This window comes from Vigna unguiculata, chromosome 9, assembly GCF_037176805.1.
Source record: "Vigna unguiculata cultivar grain cowpea cultivar isolate G323 ecotype 2 chromosome 9, ASM3717680v1, whole genome shotgun sequence".
Taxonomy (NCBI): Eukaryota; Viridiplantae; Streptophyta; class Magnoliopsida; order Fabales; family Fabaceae; genus Vigna; species Vigna unguiculata.
The window spans coordinates 6,789,346-6,809,658 of NC_140800.1; the positions used below are offsets into that span (position 1 = coordinate 6,789,346).

At 33.9% G+C, this 20,313-nt stretch overlaps 1 protein-coding gene across 2 annotated transcripts in view; it reads left to right on the plus strand.

Annotated features, from left to right (window-relative positions):
- Positions 1–2,250: 2,250 nt before the first annotated feature.
- Positions 2,251–20,313, plus strand: part of EMB3142 (nuclear pore complex protein (DUF3414)) — a 28,584-nt gene continuing 10,521 nt past the window's right edge. The window contains exons 1-26 of one of the 2 annotated variants that reach the window (XM_028047290.2): positions 2,251–2,562; positions 2,662–2,757; positions 5,533–5,607; positions 5,976–6,080; positions 6,177–6,287; positions 6,857–7,016; positions 7,145–7,230; positions 9,320–9,442; positions 9,537–9,764; positions 10,914–11,003; positions 11,768–11,917; positions 12,215–12,331; positions 12,422–12,628; positions 13,022–13,123; positions 13,257–13,400; positions 15,698–15,828; positions 15,927–16,046; positions 16,301–16,424; positions 17,087–17,284; positions 17,954–18,072; positions 18,181–18,331; positions 18,432–18,544; positions 18,623–18,704; positions 18,824–18,910; positions 18,997–19,074; positions 19,906–20,109. In XM_028047290.2, the coding sequence (XP_027903091.1) occupies positions 2,422–2,562; positions 2,662–2,757; positions 5,533–5,607; positions 5,976–6,080; positions 6,177–6,287; positions 6,857–7,016; positions 7,145–7,230; positions 9,320–9,442; positions 9,537–9,764; positions 10,914–11,003; positions 11,768–11,917; positions 12,215–12,331; positions 12,422–12,628; positions 13,022–13,123; positions 13,257–13,400; positions 15,698–15,828; positions 15,927–16,046; positions 16,301–16,424; positions 17,087–17,284; positions 17,954–18,072; positions 18,181–18,331; positions 18,432–18,544; positions 18,623–18,704; positions 18,824–18,910; positions 18,997–19,074; positions 19,906–20,109 (3,342 nt within the window). In that variant the 5' untranslated portion in view covers positions 2,251–2,421. Of the gene's footprint in view, positions 2,563–2,661; positions 2,758–3,963; positions 4,067–5,532; positions 5,608–5,975; positions 6,081–6,176; positions 6,288–6,856; positions 7,017–7,144; positions 7,231–9,319; positions 9,443–9,536; positions 9,765–10,913; positions 11,004–11,767; positions 11,918–12,214; positions 12,332–12,421; positions 12,629–13,021; positions 13,124–13,256; positions 13,401–15,697; positions 15,829–15,926; positions 16,047–16,300; positions 16,425–17,086; positions 17,285–17,953; positions 18,073–18,180; positions 18,332–18,431; positions 18,545–18,622; positions 18,705–18,823; positions 18,911–18,996; positions 19,075–19,905; positions 20,110–20,313 lie in introns of those variants that run through there. The other variant, XM_085666469.1, reaches the window with a different exon arrangement.

A 20,313-nucleotide genomic window follows, 5' to 3' on the forward strand; every position in this document is an offset into this window, starting at 1 on the left:
GGTTGTGATGTTGCAGAGTAAGTTAATCTTGCATGATAATACTATGTCAAATCCAATTATCTTCCTTCATAACTACGCGGCATAAAACTTTTTTAGACAATAACTTGTTTATCTCGACATTGTACAAGTTAACTAGTACATTAGCAATAGATAATTGAGTCTCATAAAAGTTTATGACTACACATTAGTCTTCATTGAACCTATCATTACACTACTATCACATAATTAGCTTATGTAGTAAATTGTATTTCAAACATGTATTGAAAATTTTTGGTTCTTATATTGAAAATCTTCCTTGAGTGGCATTTCTAAGGTTGCATATTCTATCTATCTTGTTACCTTTAATCCATTTTGTAATTTTTTGGCAAGTTTTTCTTCTTCTTGCCTTGTTTTCTCCATTGCCACAAGCATCCATATGAAATTCCACAAAGATTACTTTTTCTTCAACACCTATTTGAACTTAACCACAAAAATACAAGAAGTTGAGAGGATAAGCTTTTAAAGAAAACAAAGTGGAAGGAACAACGAAAAAGGCTAAATAGAGAAAATCAAGATCAAACTTAAAGCCAAAGTTGACAAAGAAGGTGCTACTACCTATTTGGTCAAGACTTCAAACCATTAAGTCGCTTTTAGCACCACTTTCACCAAATTCTTAGAGAACCATCTAAGTGGCCCCTCCGAGTGTTGCATCTCCAACTGCGAACATTAAGGACTCCATCCACAAATGGTCAATGATGCCTTTCAACAACATTGAGTAAAGACATAAACACAACTCTTAGAAGTTTAACATTAAAACAAAAGGATTAACATTGCAACATCTATTCAAATGACATAATTGCAAACATATATGACAAATGTTTTTGACAACAATAACAAATACTTCAATAATGATTAATCTTGTACTTTAAGGCTTAATTAATAATTTGGTTCCTTTATCTAGGTTTATGATTCATTTTGGTCTCTATATTATTTTTATTCAATTGAGTTCCAATATTTGTTAAATAATATGAATTTGGTCCTTTTTGTTAATTTAGAGTTAATGCCATTTGCAAGTGTCACTTGTCAAAGTCTGATTCATCTCCTACATTGGAACTCTTGTGTTTTTTTTTTTGTGTTTTTTTTTTCTCCTATCTTGTAATTCCTATGTGTTTTTTTTGTGTGCGTGTTTTGTTTTTTTTTTTCCCTTATTCTTACTAAATTGAGTCTCAAAATTTATTAAATAATATGAATTTGGTCCCTTCTCTTAAATTAGTGTTAATGCCATTAGCAAATATCATGTATCAAAATCTAATTCATCTCGCACTTTGGAACCCTATGTGTTTTTTTTTTTTGTGTTTTGTTTTTTCTTCTTCTTTTACCTTCTTCCACCTCCTTCCGTCTCCCCCACCTTTCTCTCATCACCTTCATCTAATGAATGTAGTCACAAAAACAAAAATGAGATTTCACGGAATGTAGTTAAGAAAACAAAATTAAGATTTTAAACAAAATTGAGATTCCACCATTAAGTAAGAATGTTGTTTTTGGAATTGTATAAATAAGGTTAGCTTTTTGATACGATGGTGTTTTATCATCTAAAAATGGTGCAAAATGAATATTTAGTGAGAGGTGGAGGGAGAAAAAAAGAACTAAAAAAAAGAACCAGAGAGATTATAGGATAGAAGAGATTGATCTTGACACATGAAATTTATAAATTATGTTATTGTTAACTTAATGTGAGAAACCAAATTAATTCTATTTAAGAAACGATGGAACTTAATTGAGTAGAAAACATATATAATCAAAATGAATATCAAATATAAATATAAAAAGTAAATTACTAGTCAAGCCTATCCTTTACTTACCCTGTGTACACTTCAATTTTAGAGTGATTTCACATAGAATTAATGATTCCAAACACTTATTTTATATTGCTTCTGACTTATAATAAATCCTTTGAATCTCAAATGAAGAAGGAAATTCCCAAATATTCTTTAATACTCTTATTCTTGAATTTCAAAAATAAAATGTTGTGTATTTTCTTATAAATTATTACATACGATAGATTTATTAATTTTATTTATCTTAAAAATCATACCAAAGCTCAATCTTTATTAAATGAATAAAACTATTTTAAATATTAGTTGTGTATGCATTCCATTATTTTCTTTAACCAATTTGAGAAGAAAAAAAATTGTTTCCTTCCTTTCAATTTTTTCATGGCTTAAAAGATGATGGTTTGAATTTTAGTTTAGTTTTCTCAAATTTTCAAACAAGAGGGGGTTTATAGGGTTTAAAGCTGGCATAAGAGCGCAAACCCGGATCTTCAATCTTCACTGAAACCCCACTGCTTCATTTCCCGCTCTAGTGGCCCTAAGGGAACGCACCTCTCTCTTTCCGCGTTCTTCTTCCAGCGTTAGGGTTTCACCGGCGACTGGTGAAAAAATGGTGTCTCCGAAGCAGCTCCTAGGCACCATCGAATCCGCGCTTCTCGGCGCTTCCTCTCCAACGGCGGCGCAACGCGTAGAACTCTTGCACGCTCTTCGCACTTCCGTCACCTCCTTCCAGTCCCTTCTCTCATATCCAGTACGCTATTAACTTCCATTTGTGTTTTCTTGTTTTCAATTTCAAACTAAAATCAAAACTCTTTTGTTATACTTTTATTTTCTTGTGTCTGTTCTTTAGCCCCCAAAGCCCTCTGATCGAAGCCAAGTTCAGTCAAAGTCCGTTAGGCTTCCCGATTCTCCTCCTATTTCACTTGACGACCAGGATGTGCACATTGTAAGTTCCCATTCTGCACTTTTTCTGCGCTGCTCGCATTTAACATGGTTTGTGTTCAGTGATAGTCCGGGACTTGGATACAGTTTCGTTGCTTATGTTTTTCTATGAAGAAAATGTATATCTCGTTTATTCTATGAATAGAACGTTTTGGTTTGACCAAAATGCGAGGTGACTGAAACGGGAAGATAGTCAATTTCGTTACTTTAGTGGTGAAACTTTGATTGGGAAAACCAAATAAAAGACGTTAGAGCTAGGGATCATAGTGAAACCCCTTTGTCCACTTGTAATCTATACCTATTATGTTTGACCCTTGGCTTGCACAATGCTCACATTTGTGTTAAATATGATAAGTGATAATGGAAATCGAGCAATGGAAATTTTTACTGGCTTATGTTCCTGTGTAATGGAAATCGAACTACATATGTATGCGTGCATATATGAGCAGAAGACACCTCTGATTCCTTGGGGTAACATCATGGAGATTGATTTTCATTGGTGATAGAAAAATGATGACACAAATGAAATAGGAGTTGAATGATTGGAATCCCTTAGTGCTTTGGGTTTCTTGGATTTTGTCTATTTGAGCTTTTCATTGTTCTTAAATATCCCCTCTTGAAGCACTTGTTTGGTTCAAAGTTATTTCCTTCAAAATACTCGTTTTTTTTCTTGAATTTACTGGATTTTGGTAAGAAAATCAATTATTTCTATAAATACGTTGAATGAAATATGCACTAATTCTTTGGCAAGTCAAATTGGATTTTGAATGTCTATATTGATGAGGTCAATATAAAATTATTAAGGGAAGCGCTGTTCTTAAAGTCTAATATTTTCTACCAGCAACATGCAGCAATTTTTCTGATCTTATGCTTGAAGGTTCCAAGTAATTTTACTCTTTATGTTGATATCATGAGAAATTGTGTGCCATGACGAATCATGTTAAAAGGCAATAACACTTAGACCAAGTGGTGCCAAAACAAAAGAAAAAGAACCACGCCACAAGTAAGCCAACTTTTCAAATTGTAAGAAAAAGAAAAGTTTAATATGCTGAAAAATGCTAAAACGCTTACCTCAGAATAGAAGCGCAAATCAAAACTAAGAAAGTGCCTATTAGTTCAACTGATGGCTGATGTGTTTTTCTCCTCTGTTTTACTTAGCTTGAATTGTTGAATGACTCCTGCAGCCACTGTCTTTTAAATTTAATCATAGGGCTTTTATTCGCTTGGCCTTGCCAAATCCACCAGGAAGGTACCAATGGGGGCAGTGCATCTTCTATTATGAGGCACAACTGCACAAGCGCCTTGAATGAAAGGTGCGTGCCTCACCTAAGGGGAAGTACCTTAACCAGAAGAAGGGGCTGGACCCTTTTTTTGTCCTGACTTAGTGTATTAGGCTAACTTCACTGGATGTATTTATAATTACACATAGTTTTTTTATCTTTGTTGTATGGTATGTGTTTTGGTACTTTTCTCTTTTTAAGATCACTTTTTTGTATATTTAATTATTTAAAGTTCTGACTTGTTTTCTCTTTAAATTGCTAGTTGGGTACAATTCTATTATTTTCGGGATTTGTTGATGAAGTTTTACGATTTTATTAATATGATTCTTGCCACTAATGAGTAGCAATTCTGTTTATCTTGGTCATATGTAGAGGTGTCAATTTGGCCAATGGTCCATGGGCCAGTCCTAGCCCACTCCTTGCTAAGCTGCCTTTTGAAGGGGGCCCCAATGAGAAGGCCAAAAAAAAGCCCAAACCTCCAAAGTCCCCTCTCAAGTGGGTTAGGGCCAGGGTCATGGTGAGTTTGGCCCACTAAAATACTTTAACTAATTCTTAACAACAATATTTTGAGTTTGAGTCATAGATGGAGTCAAGTCATCTCGGCTTGACCCGGACAAAAGGTCGAGACTAGCTGATCGGGCTAGGCCGAAGCAAAGACCGAGACAAGCTGGCTTGGGCCGAAGGCCGAAATGTACCTTCCTGGGCCAATGGCCAAGACGAGCCAGAACAGTTTGGATAAACAGTGGAGAAAGGCCCGGTCGGGGTGACGAAAGACACGGGCCAACTCAGGTCAACGAATGAGACATGCCAGGCTAGGCCCACAGTTGATACGGACTGGCTCGAGTCGACGATTGAGACAGGCCGATAGTTGAGATAGGTCAGGCGGACAATCAAGACGGGGCAACTCGGGACCAGGGTTGAGATAGACTAGCTTGAGCCCATGATCAAGAAGGGCCAGTCTAGGCCCATGATCGTGACGAACCAGGATGACGACTCGCGACTGAGACGGGTTGGGCCAACGATCGAGATGGTTTGTACCGGGTCAACAGTCGAGACAGGCTGACAATTGAGACGGGTTGGCCTAGGTTCATGGTAGAGATGGGTTGGTTCAGGCCCACGCTTGAGACCGACCGATCTGACGACCAATATTTGTCGAGTCGGGCCGATTTACGAGACTAATGGTGCAAGGTCGATTCTTGAGACAGACAGGCCAACCCAATCCAAAATTTTAATAATATATTTAAGAAAATAATATATTTTTCATGTTTAAAAAGGAAGCCCATGGGCTGGCCCTATGGGCTTTTTGGCCCTATGGGTTTATTAATTGGGAGCTTTTTGGCCTTGTGGGTTTTTTTGGCCCCAACCCATGTGGGCTAGGACCAAGCCCTGTGGGCTGGGTCAAATTGACATCTCTAGTCATATGTGTGCACATTTTGTTTGGGGTCTTATTGCGGTTTTTATCTTTCCTTTTTCCTAACGACAGCTTATATGACATGTAGGCGCTCAAGTTGAGTGATGATCTCCATCTCAATGAAGTAGATTCTGTTCGTTTGCTTGTATCAGCTAATCAAGAGGTAGACTTCAACTTTTTATTTGCTTTATATACATTAACAGAGTTAATGGCACAAACAATGGATGGCCATATGATTTGGGTACATAAATTTTTTATTTTTATTGTTACCTGATTCATCATCATTTGCTATTGATTTTAAATTGTGGTTTTAGTAAAGAAAATAATTCATATAATTTTATTAAAATTAAGAACTGAGTGGAAATGTTGAAGGTGGTTTAGTTTAGAGATGAGTTAGTTTTAGTTGTGGTTATTTAGTGCATTTAATTTTCCTGGTTTTATGTTGGACTGAGAAACCATGATCCCATGAATGATATTGTCAATACATGTGCATCTTTTTTATTTAATTCTTTGCTTTGGTTTTATCTGTAGTGGGGCTTAATGGGAAGGGAACCACTGGAAATTTTACGGCTTGCGGCAGGACTCTGGTACACAGAGAGAAGAGATTTGATAACAGCCCTCCATTTGCTCTTAAGGGTATTTTTTTTCTGTTTAAGGAATCATTCAAGTTCATTTGGCCATTATTTAATTATTTATCTTGTGGTTAATACCTCTGTATTGTTTTCTTGGCAGGCTGTGGTGCTAGATCAGGGACTGCAAGATGATATATTGGTAGACATTCAGAAGTATCTAGAAGATCTTATCAGTTCTGGACTTAGGCAGCGGTTAATTTCTCTTATCAAGGTTTGATTTGTAATGAGTATTATTTAATGTTTTGTTCTGTAACTTCCAAGATTATATTCTGATTTATGGTAAAGCCTCTTAGAAGGTGGGTATTGTTTATTGCCACTTTCAAGGAGAGGCAAGCTATTGTCAGAGTTGACCAGATGTTCTTCATATAGTGGCTTTAACAGACTTTGCCTGAGTTGTGGCTTACATCTGTTAAAGCACTTAAAATTTAACATAATTGGTCGTAATAATTAATATTTATACATTTGTAGTGATTTGGTTTAAAAATACTTAAACATACTTTTTCATACTGTAACTAATTGAAGACATTTTTTGATGCACAAGTATGTGTCAGGTACGCTGGGGTTGATTACTATGTTAATTGTCTCTTGAAAGAAACATGATCGATAAACTATCTAATCTTATAAGCATAATAGGATTGCCAAGTTAACAACCAATGTGGTGGTTTATTTTCTTAATCTTGACTAGAGTATCTTATATATGATGCTATGTGAATATGTAACTTTTGGATTAACCTTAATTGTAAACATAGTTTTATATAAGAATTTGCTTTCTGAATGTAGGAACTCAATAGAGAAGAACCTTCTGGTTTGGGTGGTCTTCAGTGTGAGCGCTTTATTCTTGATTCAAGAGGTTCTCTTGTGGAGAGGCAGGCAGTGGTCTCTAGAGAGAGACTTATTCTTGGGCATTGCCTTGTCCTTTCTATTCTAGTTGTTCGGACAAGTATGTTTAGTGGTCTTTCTTGTCTGCTGAGGCTTTACTTGGTTTATTGTATTTTTGTGACAGATTATACTTCTTGAATACTTGATTAATATCATGAAAGAAAGTTCATCGACAATCTCTGTTTTCAGGTCCAAAGGATATAAAAGATATTTTTTCTGTTTTGAAAGATAATGCTTCTGAAGTTAGTGAGATCAATACCATTGTCAAACATCAGGTGCATTTCTATACTAGCCGAGCTCAATTTTATATGTTTGTTTTTTGGTAGAAGATTAGAGTTATGTTTTTAACTCATAATTTCTTTGGCATTAAAACTATCCAACCAATTTCTCATGGTAAGAAGTTGTTATTCAGGGTACAAATTTCATTCGTCTTCTTTTTGAGTTCTGTGCTGTATGATTAGGTTCACTGTCTGGCATGCTAGACCTCATATTGTTTGTTAGTGTTAACTTTATTTTGTCATTTCCAAGAATCATTTCCTTAGATGAAAGGTATAAATAGAGGCATGCTTTTTGCAGTTTTTCCAATATCCGTTACTAAAATGATGATAAATGTATTCAATGGTTGTTATCTTCATCTCTAAATCTATTTGGTGAAACTAATGATCTGAAAATGAAGAAATTTGTCAGCTTTTACTATAATTGAAAAAAAATTGATGCAGAGTTGAAAAAAGGATAGAAGGAAGAGAGGATATATGTAACTGAAGAAATCTAATCCAATGCTATTAAAATTTTTGTAAAGATCACATACTCATATGATACAATGGTTTTCTTGCCTAATCATGTTCAAGATTTGTTGCGGGACTGTTTTTCTGTAAGATTCTTAATGTGATCTACCTGATCCAAGGTCATGCAATCTCCGCGGACTTGATCTTCCTCTGGATTTTAAGTGAATCCCATTTAACCTGACCCTGTTTCTCATCTCAGCCTTAACTATTGCTTGATTTGTCTCTATCATAATATAACAGGGATCTTCTTATTGTCGTCTTTGTCTAACACTCTTGAAGCTTTTGCTTGCTTATTCTGACATAAGTACTACTCCTAGTTTCTTCTTATTGTCTTCTGCTGTCGCACTTTTATCTTTGTTGTGGATTATGAACATATTATCTGTCTGATTTTGTCTCTCATTCTTTGTGATAGGAAACTCCTTTTATGCTTTGATTTATCGTGGTTGTAACTTGAATTCATCCATTTTTTGCCTAGAGGCTGTTATGAAATACCAGCATAATTTGTAAAATACAAGCTTACTTTCCTACAATTACATACACTAGTTTTACTTATTTGTATTTATTACATTATGTTATATGATATATATATATATCACGTATGCATATATAGGGATAGATAAATAGATAGATAAAGGGCATATGAGGTTTGGTGTAGATATTTTTGAGAACTATTTTTCCCCTAAAACTTCCTCTAAAATTTTTATATTATTTCTGTGAATAAACTAGTCAAACCACCAATACCCTAACTGCATTCTCAAAACCAACCACGTTTATTAACCTTTTAAATATATATATATATATATATATATATATATATATATATATATATATATATATATGTTAAAATACTTGAATGGTGTATTTTAATATTATTTATTCATGGTTATGAAATTAACATATAGTTATCAAGAATCCCTGATCTGCAGTGTCTTAACTCATAATATCAAGTTATGCATAAGTCACGGTTGGAAAATTAAGTAGTTATACATATTAATGAGTACAAGGAAACTTACCCATATAAATCCATGGATTTTTTTTTTTTTGGTTTTACTTTAGTTCAGTTTGTCTTTTGCGTTATTTATATCACCTTTTCACATGCATATCTGTATGTATAATTTTCCTATTTCAGTCTTATTGTTATCCTTAAAATTATGATCTTTCATCCGATCCTGTGTAAGATCTTTATTTTGACAACATTGATTTCAAAATATACTAATTGAGCCAGCAGATTGCTTAACTTGGTACAAACTTTTTTCCCCTTAAATTAAAAAACAAAAAAATGCCCTTGCTATGTGTCTAATTCATCATTCAAATATTTTGTATTTTGTTCAGAATCAGCAGTTAGATTGGTGATGTAAAAATGAGTAACTTTTTTTTTTGTGTATTTTTATTTCATAATTTTTATGAGAATGATAAGTTTGATTTTTGAAAAGGTTAAAATTGAATATTTTGAGAGATACATGCTTGTACTTCAGTTGCAAGATGCACTTTTTTTTCTATTCTGTCCGACTTGACTCTCTTTGCTCATAAACTTTTCCTCATGTGTTTCTCTCTTATAATTTTCACTTTGTTATTGCAGATTACCTTCTGTCTTCTGTTTGCCCTTGTCATTGCGTTTGTTTCAGATGGTTTGAGTACAGTGCCCGATAAAGCATCTGTCCTTTCTTCTAATACTTCCTTCAAGCACGAATTTCATGAGCTTGTAAGATAAAAGATAATTGCTGTTTTCTCTGTACTAATTGTTTACAATATCTAATATGAAAATGGAATAATTTGAAGTTTTTTAATGCTTTAAGCTAATGGCTGCTGGAAATGATCCAATTGTTGAGGGATTTGTTGGTGGCGTAAGGCTTGCTTGGGCGGTACATTTAATGTTGATACAAGATGGTGCTGTAACAAGAGAGACAATTTCAAGTGGGTCATCAAACGAACTGGGTTATCTTAGTCAATGCTTGGAAGTCATTTTCTCAAATAATGTTTTTCAGTTTTTACTTGATAAAGTTCTTCGTACTGCTGCCTACCAGGTATATTTCTATGCTATTTTTTATTTTTGTTTTCACTTTTTGATACAAAATATATTCATTGAGAGGGCAAGGTATTCTTCATGTGGTAAAAAGGGAAAATAAAACAACACGTGAAAAGTGAAGAGAAGAATGGAGCAAAGCTTTTTCTCAATCTTTCTGTATATTTGTTAATAAAATACTTATAAAAGTAAATTTGCTTTAATTTCCAAAAGACTAGCACTTCAATTATCTAAATGGAAAGTCTTTTTCTCCACTGTATATTATCTTGAGTTATACGTAGTTTTTTTTTTCTTTTAGGAAAAAAATGTTCACTCTTTCCTCAAGCACATAATAATATTTTTTTTTCAGTTTTCAAATTTCAATGTTATTATAGTATTTTTATTTCTACTATTTTTTTTTTGGAGGGAGGAGAAAAAAATCAGAACTGCAAAATGTTATTGATTCTTTTGTCAAGGATATGTTGCAAAAGACATCAATTCCTATTCTTTTACTGGTTGTTAATCCTAATTAACTTATGGAACATATCAAAGAGAAACATGAGGAAATATCAAAATCTATTCTTAGAGTTCATTTGAGATACTCCAAAATATTTTTAAGACGCTGTTTATATTATGAGCTATTTGACGGAGTTGTTGAAAATAATAGACTCAAGATTAAGAGAAATATATGTTTTTGGAGGTCTTGAAAGATCCCTCTTATGATCTTCTATTTATATTGATAGAAATCTGATACAATGAGAAGATGAAAGATCAAAAGACTGCATTAGACTACTAGGTACGATACTAGGTACAACTCATAGTTACAACAGGAAGTAATTCCCAACACAACTGCTTCCTACTCTAAATTTGAATACTTGTTCTAACAAATACTTATGTGTCAATATTATAATATATGTGCCAATATTGATTATTCATATTGTGATCTTTGTGAGGGTGTAGATCACCCTTTGGAAAGTTATCCCGGATGAGATTGTTTCTTTGAATTCTTTTTTGTTTTGTCTTCTATGCACCAAAATGTTAAGGTTCTCTAGGAGTATACTACAAGTCATTCTAGCTTTTGGAATTTCTGCAATATCACTTAATTGGATTTCTGTATTTATTGTAACTTTTCATGGATCATGAATATTAAAGTCTGCTTGTTATCTTACAGACGGAAGATGAAGATATGGTCTACATGTACAATGCTTATCTGCACAAACTGATTACCTGCTTTTTGTCTAACCCTCTAGCAAGAGACAAGGTCAATTAATTTTTCTATCTGTACTTATGAACCAGCATATTTTTGGTTGACTGAGTACACAAATTTTTGTAGGATTTCGTTTTGGTTCTCAAGCCACTTGATCATTGTTAACTACTGTTTTTAAGCCTCTTATCTCTTGTATAGCAGTTGAATCATGAAATTATTGTCTGATATGTCATGATTATAGGTTTTGTTATTTCTAACTTCATTATTTATATTTGCCTTGTTCTTTTTGTACCCGTGTATATACTTACAATATTTTGGTTGTATTTTAGTTCCATTAAAAATAAGTTGAATTTGACATTTAAAGTTGTTTTTTCTTTTCTCATTTTTCTTTGGATGATTCCTCATTTTTTTTACCTAGTTTCGATATAATGACAATGTAAGGTCCCATAGATCACTTTCCAATTCTTTTCAGGTTTTGAATGTGATGGTTAGGAAATCCGGATGGTGACTGTATATGTTCTCTTGGCCTGAATATTACTGGACAGCACCTGCATCTTTTAGCTCTTTCATATTTTTTTCTCTCTTTCCAATCATAGTTTAATTTACTCTTTCCTTTCATATTTTTTTCTCTCTATCTTTGTCTAGTTCTTTTTGTGCATTGAATTTGTTTTAAATTTTTTCAATTGTAAATACATGTGGCTGAAGATTTTGTTTGGATAGTTATTGCAAAATATATTTTTATCCACACTGGTGTATCTTTTTATATTCAGAATATTTAGTTCTGTACTTATCTTTTTGAATATTATACATTTTTGCAGATAAAAGAAACGAAGGAGCGATCTATGAGTGTGCTTAGTCCATACCGAGTTGTTGGATCTCATGATTTTGCACAAGACACTAATTCTAGTTCTCTTAATGGCCCTTTGCCATTTAATTCAATCTTGGACTTTGTGAGCGATATTTATCAGGTCAGTTTGACCAAATGGTAACAAAACATGAAATTTTTCTTTTCCTGTGAGCAATCAGTGCAGGTTTGTAATAGATCTGGCGATTTATTTTTGTTGATGACAGTTTAGATGTTCCTTTTCCCTGATAACACTACTATATATTTCTTTAGAAAAAAAGTCTGTTCAAGCTGTGGTTGTATGTTTATATAGGGTTTGGATGCATTGTTGTATTAGGCTTATCAGATTAAAGTAATGTGCTTGTCTGATTTTTAAGGCTTTTCTTTTCAATCATGACCTTTAATGTTGTCAAGTTATCAGAAAGAACCAGAACTCTTGTCTGGCAATGATGTATTGTGGACATTTGCAAATTTTGCTGGAGAGGACCATACAAATTTCCAAACGCTTGTGGCATTCCTGAATATGCTGAGCACCTTGGTGAGGATAAAGTTTTTTACTATCTATGGTGTCTTAGGTTTTCTTTTCAACCATTCTTATATGACATAATTTTGGGAAACTGCTTTCTAGGCTTGCAGTCAAGAAGGTGCTTCAAAGGTTTATGAGTTGCTGCAAGGTAAAGCATTTCGCTCAATTGGATGGAGCACTTTATTTGAATGCTTAACAATTTATGACGAGAAATTCAAACAGTCTCTTCAAACTGCTGGAGCTATGTGGCCTGAAATTCAGGAGGGGGATGCTAAAGCGCTTGTGGCATACTTAAATGTTCTGAAGAAGGTTCAAGTTTATCTATTTTCTTGTGTCAGCTTAGCTTATATTGAATCCCTTAGACGCCCAAACTTGTCCTTGCCAAAATAGAAGTTAATAAATTATGTTTTTGTCCAAATGTTATGTATGATAATGAATTGTTTGTTATTCTGTTAGTGGTAAGTTAGTTAATAGACAGCTGTAAATGTATCTTTTTATTGAATTTGTTATCTCTAGCACAGTATATAAGTGTTCTTCTCTGTAAATCCTAGTAAGAAGGGAAAAGTATTCAATAAAAGGTCCTTGGTTCAAGTTATTTTATGTGCCGTGTCTAACATTTCATTGTTGCATGGGACTTTCCCCTTGTAGTTTTATTCAATTGAAAGGACCAACATCTTTACTATGCGTTTGTTGTATATACAGGTTGTAGAAAATGGGAATCCAACAGAAAGGAGAACCTGGTTTCCTGATATTGAACCACTATTTAAGCTTCTTAGTTACGAAAATGTGCCTCCTTATCTTAAGGTAAATGGCTGTATCATGATGTTCTTACAAGAAAATTAAAATATAATTAGGTTCTTGATTTTGTTTAGAGCTTGTACTTCCAATGGAAGTGTTTGAACGGTTTATTTTCTAAAGAGAATACTTTTTGATGTAGGGTGCTCTGAGGAATGCAATAGCCACATTTATTCAGGTTTCTCCAATACTGAAAGATAGCATCTGGACCTACCTTGAACAATATGATCTGCCAGTAGTTGTTGGGCCTGATATCCAGAACAGTTCACAATCTATGGGTACTCAGGTTGGTATATCTGATTGATGAAGAATTAATCTCTAATCACCATCTTAGAATTTTTTCCTTCTAAACTATGAGAACCAACTGTTCTAGAAAGTATGGGTTTGTTTGAAATGTTAGTTTGGATAAAAATGTTCTTTTTCTATTCAGTATTCTTACAAATTTTTTTAAGATATTTAGATGTTACATTTTTTTTGCTGGCTTCCTCATAGATTAAGTTTGTTAATATCTGTTAGTTATTATGTTAGTAAGTTAGTTATAGATATTAGATTCTTTGTTGGGCTTAGATATAGAAATATTGAGGCAGATCGTCTGTAATAATAATTAGGGAATATTAGGGAAATTGAGAGATGGATAACCTTTTCATTTCTTAGAAAATTTGGGTCTTTGGGCACTGGTGGGTGTAGTTCCATGATGTTCCTGCCACGTGTTCTATTCCATACATGATGGGCCGTCAGGCCCAACTTCCACCAAACCCAAATGGGCCATATTGAATCCTTATTGAACTAAAGACTGTTATGCATGAGGCACCGAGCTTTTAGCCCTTCTTCCAGTACTATGCAGTTTGTTCTCCAAAATGGCCCGGCTGTTCTGTGAGTGGATGCCTTATTTATGTTTAAGGCTATAGTTTCAATGGCATAATGAAGTTCTATTCTGTCTCTTTAAAATTTTCTCTATTGTTATTCATTGGATAACCACGGATAATTTTAGTAGACCTTGCTGCACCATCAGTTCTTTTTAAGGTCTTGATGCTTTCATTGCGCAATGTCTGCCTCCTAAGAATAGAACTAAAGATATGGAAGAACCCTCCAGCCAGTTAGGAATGAACTCACAGGTACAATACAACTAATGATATGGAAGAAGCACTCTGACCAATTAAGAATAAACTGACCGAACTTCAAACTCAACTTGAATATGAACAGCTTAGTGATAGCTGTCATGCTAGGATACAACAATCAACATATTCTTGCCATGAAGCCTTTCAGTCTGTCCTAAGATTTTCATGGCCACCTCACTGAATCCAAACCCTTTCTACCACAGGACTCATCACTTTGGGACCCGCATCCATGGAACCCTTAACCACGCAAACCATGCCTTTCTCCACCCTTTCCACCACTACTTCCCTCTACAACCAACACTCTGCCCCCATTTCCCACCATCAACACCAATAATCACCACATGGTGACACCTATACTTTTCTGGGCCCCACAACCTTTTCCTTGTTCTCCATTAACACAGTAATCAAACGACACTCTTGAAAATGCTACAATTAGATAGTTGTAGGATAATCTATATTAAGTTTTTTTTTAGTACTTATTTTGAAATTTTCCGACATCGATAACACTGTTTCTAAGATGATCAAGTTCCTTCGTATAGTCTTTTGTTCGATGCATTGATAAATAACACAAAACAAAGACAATATGTTTGGCAAAAGAATCAAGAAACACAAATCGAATTCAAATGGGATGTGAGTGGGCTCTGTTAGAGCTAGGCAGGTAGGCTACGTCTGTTGATACTAGAGGTGGCATGTTGACCTTGTTTCTGTGATTATGACTGGACTAAAGTCTATTATGCATGAGAGGTAATGTGCATAACCCTTTTTTTGGTACACTGTAGTGAGTTTCCCTAAATGAGCCAGTTGATTTCGGAGTGGATGCCCTATTCATGGTTAAGGCTACCATTTGAAGGACACGTTGAAGTTATATCTCTTTAAAAAAAATATGTTGTTATTCATAGGGTAACCCTAGTGTATGTACCCAGTGCGATAGTCAGTTATTCCTATCTGCACATTTGAGAGTTCCTCTAAATTGTTTATAGTAAAGATACCAAGTTTTTATCAAAAGAGCTCGACAAAGAGAACAGTTTGTTTCATAGGAAATAAACTTTTCCAAACAAGTGTCAAAAGTTTAAAATGGTAAGGGTTTGTATGCTAAGAAGCACCTATAAAAAAGTATTGTAAAACAAGGAATGGTTTTTCTTATATTTGTTAACCGGGATGACCTAGTGGGTCTTGAGGTTTATTGGTATATTGAAAAGCCAGAATTGTTTTGTACTCTTATTCTTTTACTGTTTTGCTTTACATTTTTGTTTGAACTGTAGTTCTGTAAACTAACCACAAAATATATTGAAAAATTAATTATATACTAGGCTCATCCTTTTCTTTTAATTTTATCTGACTTGTTATCGCTATCATTTTATTCATATGTTTCTTCCATTTCCCCTTATATTTCTCCTGTTTTTTGTCATCACAATCATGTACTTTCTCTTTCTCTCATGAGAAAATGAACTTGTGAATATGACAGGTTTATGACATGCGATTTGAATTGAATGAAATTGAAGCAAGGAGAGAACAATATCCTTCAACAATATCTTTCCTTAATTTGATAAATGCTCTTATTGCAGAAGAAAGTGATTTGTCTGACAGAGGGCGGAGGTACTGTATACACTGTGTATTTCAAATTTGAGTGAATTTTATATTCATGTTTTTTTCTTGGTCGTGCACTTGATGTCTGAAAACTATTTGTTTTTCAGATTTATTGGAATCTTTAGGTTCATCTATGATCATGTTTTTGGACCATTTCCTCAAAGAGCCTATGCAGATCCTTGTGAAAAGTGGCAGTTGGTTGGTGCCTGCCTTAAACATTTTCACATGTGAGTGATTCTGTTTTCTTGTTTCTAGAAATAATTGGAATATATCTCTTTTGTTTATTTGATATGGTTGTATTGATTGTTGGATCTATTGGTTTTTGTTACTCAGTTATTTGAGTTGTATTGAGACGCCAACATAACTTTTTTGTCTTTAATTTGTTTGAAACTGATCTCTGTAATGAAAAACTATGAGCAAGCTATGGTATATACTCTTGATTATAGATTTAGAATGTTATTTGATGAACACAAATTGGCAGGGTATTGAGCATGTATGGCATCAAGGATGAGGATTATGAGGGTGTAGTTGATCAGTCACGACTTACAGCAACTAAAGAATCATCATCACTTCAGACACAGCTCCCAGTCCTTGAGTTGCTCAAAGTATGTGCTCTTCGTTCTCTTGTTATGGCGTGTTAAACATATGGGCAATGTCTGTAATGTTTTTATTCTAATGTATCAGAATATTGTATATTGCATTGCATGATCTGTACAATAGAAATTGAAAAAATGAGAGAAAATAGATTGATGAAAAAGAATTATTACTTTTAAATTTATGTTATATTATAAGTGGTATAGAAAATACCCATTATATTGGGTGAGATATCTAACCAACTATCTAACTAACTGAAAGACATTTTTCTTACAGCTGTTACACTAACAAATTTAGAGCAGTTATAGCTAACTAATACAAAACTCAACATACATATTGGCTATCTAAGATTACTAAAAAGGAAGAAAATAAGGAATACAAATTTAAAACTGAAGAATGACTGAATAATATCTCAAGACTGATGATTATCATCCTGGATTTTGGATTTGTTAGCTGTATGTTATATTATAACGAGTCTCATGATAGATCAATACTTGTGTAGTTATGATTTTTGAGCAACTATCAGCCGTGCAAATTTACTGGCTATTGGGAGTTTTATAGCTTTCAATATTAAAAATTCAGCAAATGTAGTATTGATACAAATTATTGTGCTGTTGGGAATTTCATGCCTTTAATTTTACCAGTTGATATGGAATAATTTGATATGTTTCAGGATTTCATGAGTGGAAAAACTGCCTTTCGGAACATAATGAGTATTCTTCTTCCAGGGGTGAATTCCGTTATTGCTGAACGTAGCAGTCAATTATATGGGAAGCTTTTAGAGAATGCAGTGCAGCTTTCCCTTGAAATTATAATCCTTGTCTTTGATAAAGATTTACTTCTTTCTGATTATTGGCTTCCTCTATACCAGGTAACTCAATTTTCTAAATAGTACCCATCAAATTGTTTTCACAAGTGTGTGCATGAGTAAGAGAAAGAGAGAAGAATTGAATTTTTAAAGCTCTTGGATCAAGTTTTTCCCTGTTTTTACTATGAATAAGAACAAATGAGACACACTGAAAGATCCATGGTGCAAGAGATAATTAGTTGTAGGAAAGTTGTGATAGAAAGAGGAAGTAACATCCGTAGGACTTACAACACCTGCATTCTAACACTTGCGGTAGCTGGTTACTCAGATACAGCTTCTCAACAAGAGGCTTTCCTTTCTAACAACACACACAAACACTCGTGCGGGAGTTGTATGTATGTATTGATAGATTGATTTAAAGTTGCATGTTTCATCGTCTTCTCTTGTTTGAGTTTCTCAATTTACTGATAGTGTGTGGAGTCAAGGTGATCTGGTTCACTATCTATACATGATTTTGTATTTTTCTATTGAATTATTAACATTCTTTTTGTGGTGTCAATAGCTTTTAAAGGTTTGGTTGGGACATTGGTCCTATAGGATGCTGTTATTTCGAAGTGATACTAACCGTTTACTTTGTTTAAATGTAAATCAAATATCTTTTCTACTGGTAAGCTATGTATGTAGCTTCATAGTTTAAATATATCTTATCCTTTATTGATAATCTTTATGCAGCCATTGGATATTATACTCTCCCATGATCATAATCAAATAGTGGCCTTGTTGGAGTATGTCAGATATGATTTTCAGCCAAAAGTTCAGCAATCCTCCATTAAAATCATGAGTATTTTAAGGCATTTGAATACCTTTCCATTTTCTTTTTTTCAATTTGTAATTTTTTATGTTCTTCTGCTGTTCTGAATATCATTACTTAATCTGTATTTTGTTTTTTTGAGTGACAGCTCCCGCATGGTTGGGCTTGTTCAACTATTGCTAAAATGCAATGCTTCAAACAGCTTGATAGAAGACTATGCAGCGTGCCTTGAGTTACGGTCAGAAGAGTTTCAAAATCTTGAAAATAGCAGTGATGATCCAGGCATTCTTATTATGCAAGTTAGTCCTCATTACTATCAACTTTTTGTTTTGTTTCCTCTTTCCTAGTGTATAATCTTCCTAAAATGGTTTTTGTTTGCATCTGCCTTCTATGTTTCAGCTTCTAATTGACAATATCAGCCGGCCAGCTCCAAATATCACTCATTTGCTACTTAAATTTGATCTAGATACACCTATTGAACGAACAGTTTTACAGCCTAAATTTTATTACAGGTTTTTGTCTACTATTTCATGGTGCTTAATATCTTGATTGTGGAGAATGTAACTTTTCCCTTATAATATTATTTGCAGTTGCTTGAAGGTTATTCTTGATATTCTGGAAGAGCTTTTGAAGCCCAATGTTAATGCATTACTTCACGAGTTTTGTTTTCAGGTCAGATGTTATTTATCTAATGCACTATATATCTAATATAAGGGAGAGTTGGAATTTTTACATCTTCCCCAGTATTTGTGATTTTTTCTAAAAGGATTCTGACTTTTTGATTGATGCAGCTCCTTTATGAACTGTGTGTAGATCCGGTAACATGTGTACCAACAATGGATCTGTTGTCAAATAAAAAGTACCAATTCTTTGTTAAGGTTAACATTCTGTTTGATTTATTTGATTACCTTTTTTCGCTCTAGTTGTTTATGATTATTGCTCAAACTTCCTTGCTAAAATGCAGCACCTTGATACAATTGGGATAGCTCCGCTTCCTAAAAGGAATAATAACCAGTCACTTCGTAACAGTTCACTTCATCAGGTTTTCCATTGTACTTTCTCCTTCAAATCATCTGTAAATTTAGAATTCTCTCAAAACTTATAGGATGCTGCCAATTGTTGTAAAAAAGTTTCAAACTGTGTGTTCAAACAAAAAGTGGCTGTTGTGTAGTAGTGAGAATAACAAGTGAGTTTTTCAAAACTAGATCAGCACAAGACAAACTCATTTGAACAGAACTATATGTGCTGGACATACCTTTTGGATTCTATGTTATAATTCATACATTGATAAACACTTTCAATCTATTTATAGAATTGTATATGTTTTGAATGTATTGTGTGTCTAATGCAGACCACACAATATGTATTTTATATTATTGAATAGAATCAATTACAATAAAGACACTTAATAATTAGGAATCAATCGTACTAATTTCCAAGATTATATAACGATTGATTTTCTAGAAATATGTAATAGCTGATTATATTCTAACCCTCCCCCTCAAGCTGGGGCATATATGTCATAGGCCACAAGCTTATAACAACTGATTATATTCTTTCATCGAAGACCGGGTTTGATGCAATGTGAACTGGAACTTGATTGTCACAAATAAGCTTTGTCTCATGGATGTCCCCTATTTTTAGTTGTAGTAGTAGTTGCCTAAGTCACAAGCTCACAAATGGCTGCTGTGATGCATCTTCATTGAACACATTATGCACTTGTTGTTTCTTATTGACATTTCTGTTGTCTATTTAATATTTTTTTTTAATGATATTAATTTCTGGGAAGGAATAGAATTGAAGTATGTCAATTGTACAGTGTGCCTGTAAAGGTTGGATTTGATATAGGTGTTTTGTTTCATTGCGTTCCCAGAGAGCGTGGCTCTTGAAACTCTTAGCTGTTGAACTACACGCTGGTGATGTTAGTAGCTCCAATCATAGAGAAGCGTGTCAGACAATCCTCTCTTATCTTTTTTCACATGGTATCAAGGACATTGGTGGGGGCCAGGCCATGTATCCATTTTTGCATCATGATACTTCTCAAAATGCTGCTCTAGGAACTGTCAGCAAGAGTAAGGTACTGATAGTTACATGCTTCATTGTTCCCTTGATATTATGTGCTAACATATCACATCACATGCATGTCTTGGATTCTTTATTGTTTATTACAATTCGCTTGATTTTATGGGCTAACATATCTGTGAACTTTATTGTTGGGTTCTTCAGTTTTTGTGATAGGCTCATAAGATTATTTTTCTTGTTGCTGGTGGATGTAGGGAAT